The 12,774-nt window shown below is 34.7% G+C and overlaps 1 protein-coding gene and 1 pseudogene across 4 annotated transcripts in view; both read right to left on the bottom strand.

The window, feature by feature from the left end:
- KIAA0586 (KIAA0586 ortholog) overlaps positions 1-12,774 on the bottom strand; it is a 121,760-nt gene that overhangs the window by 25,982 nt on the left and 83,004 nt on the right. For 3 of the 4 annotated variants that reach the window (XM_032251195.1, XM_032251196.1, XM_032251198.1), the window contains one exon: positions 9,948-10,053. In XM_032251195.1, the coding sequence (XP_032107086.1) occupies positions 9,948-10,053 (106 nt within the window). Of the gene's footprint in view, positions 1-83; positions 1,306-9,947; positions 10,054-12,774 lie in introns of those variants that run through there. The other variant, XM_032251197.1, reaches the window with a different exon arrangement.
- Positions 83-1,093, bottom strand: LOC116532097 (annotated as a pseudogene).

The raw sequence follows: 12,774 nt of genomic DNA, 5'->3' as shown, positions 1-12,774 counted from the left end.
TGAATGAAAAGAACTGTACTCCTTGCATAACAAGAGATTATTTTGGAGACAGTTGATAAAAACTATACATCCACTTTATTGTTGTCATAAAGAGGTATCAAAATTAAAAGCAAAAATTACAGGGTAAGACTTAACAAAACTACTAGGAGTGTCAAAGGAAGTGAAAATGGGAGTAGGCACAGGGCAGTATAAATTAATGAACATGGGAAGGACAAGAATGGGGAGAACAGGGAGCATGTGCTGAAGATACTAGGGGAGAGCATCTGGTGAAAAATCTGAACTTAGACAAGTGCCTAGGTAAAGAAATAATGGGATAAGATTTCTAAACCCCACTATGTGCTTAAGAATCACCTTTGCCATTGGCGCTGTCTCTGTCATCCTCTTCTTCCTCAGACTCTTTTTCATCATCCTTGATCAACTCCAGCTGGTCATCCCTCTTCTTCATTATCATCATGATCATCCAGTAGGTCCCCTCCTCAGCCAAGTCATATGCACCTACCTCAGACTCCATCTTCCCATTAGTCTCTACCGCTCTTCTCCTCTTCTAACTTATCATGCTTCATCTCTACTGCTTGTTTCCTATTCCTTTTCCATTTTTTCCAGGTTTTCCAGGAGAGAATCCACTTATTTTTATCTGGGTTAATTCCTTCTTAATGGCCTGAAGTTCATCTCCTTTCAACTTTCCAGACTTGGAAGATCTCCTCTGTCCAATCTTAGAATTGAAGCCACTTTTGCTCCTTTGTGAGGTGTTTCCTGATACATGCTGACGTTTCAAGGGCACTACAACCCGAGCAACAGGAGGAGGAGGAACACGTGCTGGGTAACTGCACATCCTATCGTAATAATCCCGTTAAAAGACATGGTCCAAGTCAAAAGAGGAGCCGTACATCTCTGCTACAGCAGCCTGGGCATTTCTCACATTAACATTGAATGAAGGCAAAGCCCTTATGAACAGAACAACCTACAATTTTGTCATACTTCAAAAAGATTGCCTCCACATCAGATTTCTTCAGCACAAGTGTGTTGAGATTTCCAATGAACACACGAAGTTCATGGAGGGAGGGTCTGTCTTGTCAGTAATGTTTTTGGCCATTGTATTTGATGATAAGGTTTCTCACAAAGCAGAAAATGTAGCTGAAGATCAAAAAAATCTCACAGGAGTGGGGAGAGAGAAGAGATTAGATTCTGAGACTCCTACTTTCGGGTTCTATGTGGAGAAAAGGACTGCTGCTTGAGGTAGGCAAGGTGGCCACACCTTTCAATCTTCATCTCTTCACAAAATGGCCTCCTTTCTTCTTTTCATCCCTAGAGAGCAGATGCTTTGTTTTATCCCTTTCTAGGTCCACAGCACTTTCTATGGTACTTTATGTAAAGGGATGGTAAAAAAAAGACTAAGAATGAAAGCATGCATGGTAAAAAAGACTAAGAATGAATGACCAGCCTGGACAACAGAGTGAGACCATGTCTCTAAAAAAATGAAAACAGGGCCGGGCGCGGTGGCTCAAGCCTGTAATCCCAGCACTTTGGGAGGCCGAGGCGGGTGGATCAGGAGGTCAAGAGATCGAGACCATCCTGGTCAACATGGTGAAACCCCGTCTCTACTAAAAATACAAAAAATTAGCTGAGCATGGTGGCGCGTGCCTGTAGTCCCAGCTACTCAGGAGGCTGAGGCAGGAGAATTGCCTGAACCCAGGAGGCGGAGGTTGCGGTGAGCCGAGATCGCGCCATGCACTCCAGCCTGGGCAACAAGAGCGAAACTCCGTCTCAAAAAAAAAAAAAAAAAAAAATGAAAACAAAATTAGCTGGGTGTGGTGGCACACACCTGCTGTCCCCGCTACTCAGGGGGCTGAGGTGGGAAAACTGCTTGCGCCCAGGAGGTCAGAGGCTGCAGTGAGCTGTGATCATGCCACTGCACTCCAGCCTGGGTGACACAGCTAGATTCTGTCTCAACAACAAGAAAAAAAAACTAAAAGAAAACATTAAGTGAAAGAAGCCAAATAGAAAAACCAATCTTATATGATTCCACTTATATGAAATGTCCAGAATAGGGAAATCCATAGGGGAAGTAGATTAGTGGTTGCCAGGGATGGGGTTGAGGAGGGCAGAATGGAGAATAATTACTAATAGATATGGAGTTTCTTTTTAGGGTGAAGAAAATTACCCTAAGAAAATTTCTAGAATTAGAAAGTGAAGATAATTCAGCAACTTTTGAATATACAAAAAACCAATGAGAATTTAAAAAGGAGGATTTTACAGTATGTGATTAATATCTCAATTTTAAAAAGAGAGTAAATGAATGCCCACACTATTTTTCTCCCCCATCTAAAGTTCAAAAGATTGCCTATGAACTAATATCTAAGCTGATTTAATTTTCCCCACCCTTGGGCATATTATCGGTTGCCCCTACCCTCTGTTCAACTATTATGTCCTCAAAGAATAAAAATTTATGTTAATACCATAAAAGAAATCAATCTTTTGGAAAAGCAAATAAAAATCACTTTAGATTATTCCACTGTGGCTGTTTGCAAGACTGTCTACATTAAAAAGAGTCAGTAATGGAAAAATGATTGTAATGAAATGTTCTCATTTTTCTCTTCCTTTCCTTCTTCCATCTTATTACTAAATAACAGAATTAAGTGTTGTTTGGGGTTAATAGAAAATGATGTAATCATCAAATTCAATTCCATGAACGAATATTTACTGATCACCACAGTGTTACACTGGGAAACAAGCTCTCTTAAATAAGAAACAGATAACATATCTTAAAAACAAGTCACAAAACTATCCCATATATCACTTTCTCTGGAATATTACATAATCAGTCTGGGGAATATAGAGATGATAAAAGCAGCTCGTTAACAAGCTGTTAAGTCACACAATAAATATTCATTAAACGCTTATTCAATAAATAGTATTACACAAGGAAAGGAGCATCCGCTTTGCAATCAAGTCTATCTGGGTTGGAATTCCAGATCTTCATTTTTTAAATTGTGTGCTTTGGGAAAATCAGATAACATTCATGAATCTTATTCTCTATTGTAAAACAGGAATAAAACTACATGAGGCAGGCATGATGGCACACACCTGTTGTCCTAGCTAGTCAGAAACTGAGGCAGGAGGACTGCTTGATCCCAGGAGGTTGAGGATGCAATGAACTATAATATACCCCTGCACTCCAGCCTGTGTGAGAGTGAGACTCTGTCTCTATAAAACAAACAAACAAAACTCCCTACCTAGGATGGTATTGTGAAGAATAAATGAAATAATAGGAACACACCTAGCAAGCCTCTGGTAAATGAAAACTATTTTTGTTTTGTTTTTGTTTTTGTTTTGAGACAGTCTTACTCTGTTGCCCAAGCTGGAGTGCACTGTTGTGATCTCAGCTCACTGCAATCTCCACCTCCCAGGCTCAAGCAATTCTCATGTCTCAGCCTCCCAAGTAGCTGGGACTACAGGCGTGTGCCACCACATCCAGCTAATTTTTGTATTTTTAGCAGAGACAAGGTTTCACCATGTGGCCAGGCTCGTCTCAAACTCCTGACCTCAAGTGATCCACACACCTGGGCCTCGCTAAGTGCTGGGATTACAGGTGTGAGCCACTGTACCTAGCCAAAAACTATTGTTAAGATTGTAACTATGTTCAAGGCAGAGAAGAGTTAGGGGAAGAGAGTGGGTTAAAATGAATAAGACGTTTTCAACTGGAGGTTCAGTAAGGACTCAGAAAGATGGAGCTGAATGTTGAAGAATAAGTAGTTTGGAAGCAAATAAAAGTGGGAAGAGAAGGAAACTCTGGGTGGAAGGAAGGTAATGCAGAAAGGCATTGAGACTTAGAAGCATAGAGTGTGGAGGGGCCTCAATTAATGTTTATTGAGTTGAGCTGGGTTGATTACACATAATATTGAATGTGCCAGTAAAAAACACAAGTTTTTGAGCTGACAGTTCTTCCTTTTCTGAAATCTAAAAAAGAAAATTTTAAACAAGAGTATTTCTACTGTAAATTTATTAGCACATAAAATTTTTTCTCTGTTTCTCAGTCACTATTAATTACAAAGCATAAATGTTTCAGACTTTTAGTCTAAAGGGAATGTGTTTTTAAACACCTAAAAATCCAGTTTACATTGTATTGAAGATATAACGTATTATAAAATGTCAAATTATCTCCTCCTTAGTGTTAATAGAAGAAAAAGATGTAAGAGTAAATAAATGTAATACAGTGTCATATTTACACACCTTTTAACAACAAAACCTTTCATACCTTACAAAATGATAAGTTTTTAGTACAAGCTGATTAAGAAAATTCATAATAAGTGGCCAGGTGTGGTGGCTCATGCCTGTAATCCCAGCACTTGGGGAGGCCGAGGTGGGCGGATCACGAGGTCAAGAGTTCGAGACCAGCCTGACCAACATAGTGAAACCCTGTCTCTGCTTTAAAAAAAAAAAAAAATTCATAATAAGCAAAAGAAGTGTCACAAACTCAGTAATATGTACATCATTTTACTGAAGTATAATTTATAACCAGTAAGATTAACCATTGAAAAATTCATAGCTGTATAGACACTACCCTAATTAAGATATAGAATGTTTCCATACAAATGGGAAAAAGTCCCTTCTTGTCATTTGTTGTCAAACTCTGCTTTGAGGCAACCACTGACCTGTTCTTCATATCTATAGTTTTGCCCTTTCCAAAATGTCATATAAATGGAACCATACAGTATGTAGCCTTTCAAATTTAACTTCTTTCACTACATATAATGCAACTGAGATTCATCTGTGCTGCTGTGTGTTTATCAGTAGTTCATGTCTTTTCATTGCTGAGAACTATTTCACTGTATGGATGTACCACATAGATTGTTTATCCATTTACTTGTTGAATGACATTTTGGTTGATTCCAGTTTTGGGTAATTATAAACGAAACTGCTCAAAAACTTTTGAGTACAGGTTTTGTGTGAAAATAAGTCTTCGTTTCTCTTGAGTGAATATATAGAAAATATTCTGCTGAGTCATATGATAAATATGTGTTTAATTTTATAAGAAAGTGTCAAACGGTTTTCCAAGGTGTATGTTACGTTCTGCATTCCCACCAGCAATGTATCAGCATTAGAATTGATCCACATCCTCACCAATACATGGTAGTATCAGTTTCCTTGATTTTAGTCAACCTAAAATCAAGGAAAAAATAAATTCAGTGGTATCTAATTTTTAATTTGCATCTTTCCAATTACTAATAATGTTGAACAATTTTCCATGTGCTTATTTGCCATCTAAATATCTTTTTCTGGTGAAGTATCTGTTCAAATCTTTTATCTATTTTAAAAATTGGGTTTGTTTTTCTACTGTTGAGTTTTGTAAGGTCTGAAAATATATTCTGGACATAACTACATCAGAAAGCAAATTTGCAAATATTTTCTTCCAGTCTGTGGTTTGTCCATTTTCATTCTCTTAACGCTGTCTTTTGAAGAACAGGAATTTTTATTTTGATGAAATCCAATTATCAATAGTTTCTGCAATATCTTAGAAATGTTTGCCCAACCAAAGTTCACAATGATTTTCTCCTATATTTTCTTCCAGAAGTTTTAGGCTTTATATTTAGATCTATGATCCATTTTTGAGCTCATTTTTGTATATGTTTGTGAAATATAGATTGAGGTTCATTTTTTTGTATAGAGATGAGCCCTGTCCAAACATCATTTATTGAAAAGATTATCCTTTATCCATTGAATTGTCTTTCCCATTTGTAAAAATCAATTTATCAACTGATCATAAATGTGTGGACTTTTTTTGAATTCTCTATTCTATCCCATTGATATTTATGTCAATACCTCACTGTCATGATTACTGTAGCTTTATAGTAAGTATTAGAGTTATACAGTATAATCTTCCAACTTTATTTTTCTTTTTAAAAGTTATTTTGGCTATTCTAGGTCCTCTGCATTTTCTTATGGGTTTTAGATTCAGCTTGTCAACTTCTACCTAAAACTCCCTGCTGGAATTTTTTTGAGATTGCACTGAATCTGTAGATCAATTTGGAGAAAACTGACATTTTAAATTCTGCCTTGTCCCTTTGGCAAGTTTTGTGCAGGACTATTTCCAACCACTCTCCCAACAATAAGAAACTTCTAATAGTGCTGATAAAAGATTGTGGGACCAAGACTATTTTCTTCTTCTCCCCGAGGAGTGGATTCTTTTTTTTCTTTATCTTTTCCCCAGCCACAATAGGTTTTCACCTATGCCCTGGAAGTAACAAAGGCGCTGCCCCTTCCTCGGTGGCTTAAGGCTTTTGTTCTTACATGAGACGTGTCAAAGTGGCGCATCCTGTCTTTCTGGCAGTGACAGTCACTCCCTTCATTCAGGCCTGCACCAGGAAAGGAGAACCTCTGCCTTTCCCCTCAATCTTTCTTTAGAGGTCTGTGCAGAAGCCTAGAAGTGCGTGTGAACTCCGCTCGTATATGTGACTACCAATGGTTCTATACTTGGCCTTTAGCAACCCACCTACAAAGTTTAGCCAAATACTTCTTATCTGCTTGATTGGTGCCTAGTGTTTCTTCCTGTGACTGTGCTCTGTCACAAGTGAGACAGTGCTTGTGTCTCATCTCTTTTTGGAGGAGTCTGCATTTCCTTGGACTTTAGGCTACTCAGTTTCTCTGCATCAGAAGCTCTCTGATGAGTTCAAGAAATGTTATGATTTTGTAGTTTATCTGACATTTTATTAAAGTTAGGGTGAAAGTGACATTCTTTCCAATTTCCTCATCCTAGTTGGGAACAAAATTCCCAAATTTAGCAACATTTCAAAGTGAATTTATTTTTTGTTAATCACTAATAGCATGGATTTGTGAAAGACACATATTCAGACAATGCTTATTACACATTTGGACTCACAGATTTTTGACAGACTTATTAGTCTGTGCTTCAACCCCTCCCTATCAGAGATCCACACACATGGTTTTGAAATCCCTATCACACCTTAAGATTTTTTAAAAAGTCAACTTAAAACCCTTTTAACCATGGTTTTGAAATGACTAAGGTCAATTGTAATAGCTATTATAATTTAGCTAAATTTCAAATACAAAGGCAAAAAAAAGCACCATTTTATTAAAGAAGAAAAATTATTTGCATACATGGTCAGAAACAGCTTCTAAGACTATATAAGCTTTAAATTTCCTAATGCTCACATATTTAAAGTCACTGTCACCATTATATGAGGTATAAAAGGTTCTAAATTGGCTAGAAATTTAACTTGGGACATAATGCCAGAAGGAAATATTTGTGATTCTCTATCTCCCACAAAAACACATAATTATTTGACAAATAACAACAATTACACCTATTACTTTTAGCACTTTGATACTTATTTTCTGAGTAACATGTATAATCTGCAAATAAGAAAACTGAAAACTGCTGAGATTTTTCAAGCAAATTTGACAATCTAGTCTTTCCTAGCATCTTACCATAAAACATGTGACTTATTTTTTCCCCATTGACTGATAGTAGCATATAGTATGTTTGACTTTGTAATGATAATTTATTACATTAAATAAATTATCTTCAAATTTAAAGGGAAAAAAGAAGGAAAATAATCTTTAAAGTGTACTATTTTAATACATTACTTTATAGAATTTAATTGTTCCTGGGCTTATCAAAAATAAATTGACTTAAAACTAGCCTCTCAATTGTAATGATGAAAGTTAACTTGCACAGCAAAAGATGAGTAAAAATTTGCACAGCAAAGGGGGCAAAATAGAAATGACCCATTCAAATACTGTTTTAAAGAGTGCTTTCACTATAAAACTGTTAGATACACTTATCAGTACATAGAATCAGATAAGTGGTATCATGTGGTCAAAGATAGACTCAATAAATTCAATAACAAATGAAAAGATTTTACTCTTGAAGACTCCAAAGAGATCACTTGTCAGAACAATGAATTCCTCTCTTTTATATTAATATCTGAAAGTAATCATCAAGGGAGAAAAAAACTAAGTGTTTTACTAAGTTCCTAGCAATACCGTGCTGGAATCTGTGTCCTACCATTCTTCAGTTAATTTTTTAATGGATGATCATTTAAACAGCTGCTCTACTTCTTTCTTTATATACATATATTAAACTATTACACATTTCAAAGTGAAATACATGACACTTCTCCCTGAAATAGCCAAAAATTGGCATTCTAGTATTCTTGGAAGCATTTATCTGCTAGAAAAGATGTGGCTTTGATTCCCTGGTGGTAAGATGAATTTCCTTCATTATCTTCAAGGTCTGTATGTGTGATAGGATTGAATTCCTTCAAGGTCACCCAAAGTCCTGAGAGCTCCAGAGAATTATTTTGGCACTCTGACTTCTATTTTCTGTAACATTTGGCAATGTCTCAAAGTTTCACCAGAGAAAAAAAATAAAACCCACAAAATCTATGGGAAAAATGTCATAACTGACTATATTTGCAAAGGCAATCATATTCATTCAAGAAATTTTCAGTATGAAGATGTGTATCAATTATAGAGTGAAAGACTTGGCCTCTATTTAAAATGCTGTCTTTATAGTCCACTGGGCATTTATTTGTTTTAGTCAAGGCTGGTATAGGTCTGCTCTCCTAATTTTTGTATTAGATGTAAAATTAGACGCAAAACATTTCAAATGTATCAAATCCAACTGTTGTAAACCCTTTCCACATAAAACTTCCTTCCACCAGCTAACATCTTACCAGAGATATTTTCCTATCAGCTGAGAAAAATAATTATTTCATTAGATACAACATTCCCAAGAAAATAAAATTTATTTATAATGTCAAAAATGATTATTTTTTAAAAACACTAAATTTAAAAAACTATCATTGACTGTGAAGGATGGTTCATGAATAAGCACTCAGTAGAAGAACATGAAGGAAGTCCTGAAATTATCTTAGAAACATTTATCTGCCCATATCTATATACCATCGTGATTAATTTGCAAATCATGAAAGGAGTTTCTAGGCAATTTCCCATAGTACATTAATATTAACATACTATGGTGAGTTTTTTTAAAAAAGGTCACGACAAAGTTCTGAAAAGTTGGAGCAAGAGGGGAACAGAAAACAAACGGAAGAGTGAAAACCTAAACCCTATGTAGCATAATCTTGCTATCTTGAGCACTTCCTCATTTAGGTCCTTCTCAAAACACCAAATGCACAGTTACATTTGCAATTATACCAATACCCAATAATATGTGTTTGTTCAACTAAATATTATTTGAAAATTAAATAAAGATCACAGTTATAAAAGCAAAAAAGAAAATTCCACTTCTCAAAATAGTCCTAATACTTCTTCCAGGATTGTGGACAGAAAGTTTTTAAACAGAAGAGATCTTAGTTTCTACTGCTAAATTTCAGATTTTAGGTTATATAAAATGTAATGACTAAGAAGCAAGATGGCAAACAAAGCCATATTTATGTTAGAAACATAAAGACAATATCAAAATGCTTGAATGCTGACTGTGGAATTAAAGGTAACCACACAAGTTTGATAAAGAACAGTTAAGTTCATCCACTCCATAGTATGTAACATGAAAGGCAATTGTTTTTAAGTTATACTTGGTCAACATCACCATGCACTAAATAATGTGCTTTACAGAGCATATTAATAGCCATAATTCCTGTCTTTAACATATTATAATTTTAAACAGACTTATATACAGATAAAAAGACCTTGGTATTCAATTGAACAAGAGCTAAAAGGTTAAAGGAAAGATACCAGCTAAGAGTTTTAAAAATCCACTAGAAATAGTGTTTACTGGTAAAAAGAACAAACAAATTTATAGTCAAATACAATACTGATTCTTCATCTAAATGGACTACATGAAAGAAAACAAAAACCTAGAGAGCAGTAGGATATATACAAAAGTAAAGAATTCTCATATTTGTTCAATATCCAGACAACTATCAAACTATTATATTATTACATAAAAAAACAAGTCTTACCTTGTTGCTGTGAAGGTGCAATACCACATTTACTTCTAATGCGTAGGTAACTTTGTTCTGGTTTGTGTTCAACTTGCTTAACATTTTGATTTCGCTTTTGTGGATACTAAATAATTTAAGATATGAGGTCATAATATTATTTTTTAGTTACTTAAAAAAATCTGAGAAGCCAAAATATGCAGGTGTTTATTATATACAATTTTAATAATATGCTTCCTTTCTAGTTGCTTTTTATTGCCATTTATTTATTAGCACTTCTACCAATAAATAGGTGATGAGGTATATATTATAAAAGAAAAGACAAAGCAAAAAAAAAAAACATTTAAAAAGACTTGGATCATATATACAGATTTCAAATATACAAGTCAATTCTGTCTATTTTTATTAGAGAACTCAGAGCTACTTATAACTCAAACTACTTTATATATATATAATGGATTTAGACAGGATAAGCACTTAATTTGGCAGCAAACTCTTCCATATAACCATTTTTTGCATAAAATGAAAATCTGCATAATGCACTGCAATTTTTGAAGAGCTTTTACATATAGTAACATCATTTAATTCTCAGAAGTGTGAGTAGGAATTATCCTCCATTTGCCATTCAAGAAACATATGCTTTATCATAAGCCCTATCATCTCCCTCCCTTACCTGTAACATAATCAAATTTGAAATCTACAGTAGTCACAAATCTCATAATCATACATCACAGAGTGTGTGATTTTTTCTTTCTTCTCTTTGTTTTATGAGCTTACTTATGAATAAGCCCCTGAAAACAGCTATAAGATACAGGTTGTTTTTTTCTTGTTTTTATTTATTCTTGCCCTTCTGACTGTAAAGATACACTTTAACAGGAGCTTAAAAAGAAATCTCTGGACCCTTATCAATAAATACAACCAGAGAAGAAGCTGAAACATCTGTCCACATGGACACTGCAGCTTTGGCAGGCATCCTCTTTATCTAGGGGTAAAAATGAGTAGCTTTAAGCTGCAGTAATAATAACTAGCTTTTACTCTGGTCTTTCAAGTTTAGAGCTGTTAGTCATGTATGTTTCTGCCTTGAAGGAAATATTATCTTGGTGTTTATTTCTAAGATGGGTACTAGGACTATCTCTGGCTCTGGCTGCTGACACTTTGAACCTCTCAATTGGTTTCCTTACTCACAGTGAATAAGAGCTGTGAACACAGGAGCTAAACTGCCTGTGTTCAAATCTGGCTAAGGCATTTTCTAGCTTTGACCTTAGGCAAGTTATTTAACTCCTCAATACCTCAATTTCCTGATTCATGAAATAAGGATAATAATAACAACTACCTCATTAGGCTGTTATAAGGATTAAATGAGTTAAAATACATAAAAAACTTAGAACAGCATCTAGCACTATAAATAAGTATGTGCTATTATATTACTAACTATACGTCCCTGCTAGCTAAAGAAATCTAACAAAGCAATTTTTTGAGGCCCATTTTTCTGCTAACACTTTATAGTTTTATTCTAAAAACAAGCCACCAATTAAAAGAAAGCAATCTTTCTTTTATTTTTAAACAGTTGTATTAAGGTATAAGTAATAGACTATAAACTGCACATATTTAAAGTGCCCAATTTGCTATTTTGACCTATGTATAAACCCATGAAACCATCACCACAATCAAGATAATACAATAAACACATCCCTCAATCTCAAAAATTTTCTCACACCCTTTTATCTTCTCCCTCTTGCCTGTCCCACCTCTATCTCCTACTTCCTCAAACAAGAACTGAAACACTTTCTATTACTAGAAATGAGTGCGCATTTTCTACAATTTTATATAAGTAAAATAATGAGGTTTTTTTTTTTTTTTCTTTTTTTGGTATGGCTTCTTTACTCAACATAACTTTTGTAAGAACCATCCATGTTATTGTTTGTATTAATAGTTCATGTTTTTGGTTGCTAAATATTCTACTGTACGGGATACACCATAATTTGTCCATTCACCAGTTGACGGACATTTGTGTGGTTTCCAGTTTTGGGTTACTACAAATATAAAGTTGCATGAACATTCATGTACAAGTCTTTGTGCAAACATATGTTTTAGTTTCTCTTGGGAAACCAGGAGTGAAATGCATGGTTCATTTGGTGGGTGTATATTTTTAACGAAATGGCCAAGCTCTTTTCCATAGTGGTTGGATCATTTTGCATTCCCAATTAGCAAAGTATGAGAGTTCAGTTGCTCTGCATCCTTGCTGACACTTGGCATGGCAGTCTTTTAGATTTTAGATATTCTAATGGCTGTGTAGTGGTAAATCATTGTGGTTTTATTTTGCATTTTCCTAATGACTAACTCTGTTGAGAATCTTTTTATGTGCTCATTTGCCATTCATATATTTTCTCTGAGTAAAGTACTTGTCCAAATCTATTGCGTATTTTTTAACTGGATTGTTTTCTTAATATTGAGTTATGTGAGCTCTTTATGTATTTCGAATACAAGTCTTTGATCAGAAAAGTGATTTGTAAATATTTTCTCCCAGTCAGTGACTTGCCTTTTAATTCTCTTAACAGTATGTTTTGAAGAACAGAAGTTCTTATTTTTGATAAGACCAATTTAAAAAACTATTTTTCATAGATAGTACTTTTGGTATCATATTCTAGAAATGTGTGCCTAATCGTGGCCACAAAAAAATTTTTTATACAGAACTTATTAACAGATAATTTTTTATTAAACTAGTTTTTCCTGATCATTGCTTGGTCACAGGTTGGTAATACTGAACCCTACATAATCATGTGTTCCATAAACAATCTTTATCTCACATATTTTTTTGGTTTCATCCTTAACACATGTACTGCTACAC

This window comes from Sapajus apella, unplaced genomic scaffold (assembly GCF_009761245.1).
Source record: "Sapajus apella isolate SASKATOON/1434 unplaced genomic scaffold, GSC_monkey_1.0 scaffold74, whole genome shotgun sequence".
NCBI lineage: Eukaryota > Metazoa > Chordata > Mammalia > Primates > Cebidae > Sapajus > Sapajus apella.
Note: the sequence above shows the minus strand (reverse complement) of the source record. Positions and strands in the feature narration are given on the sequence as shown.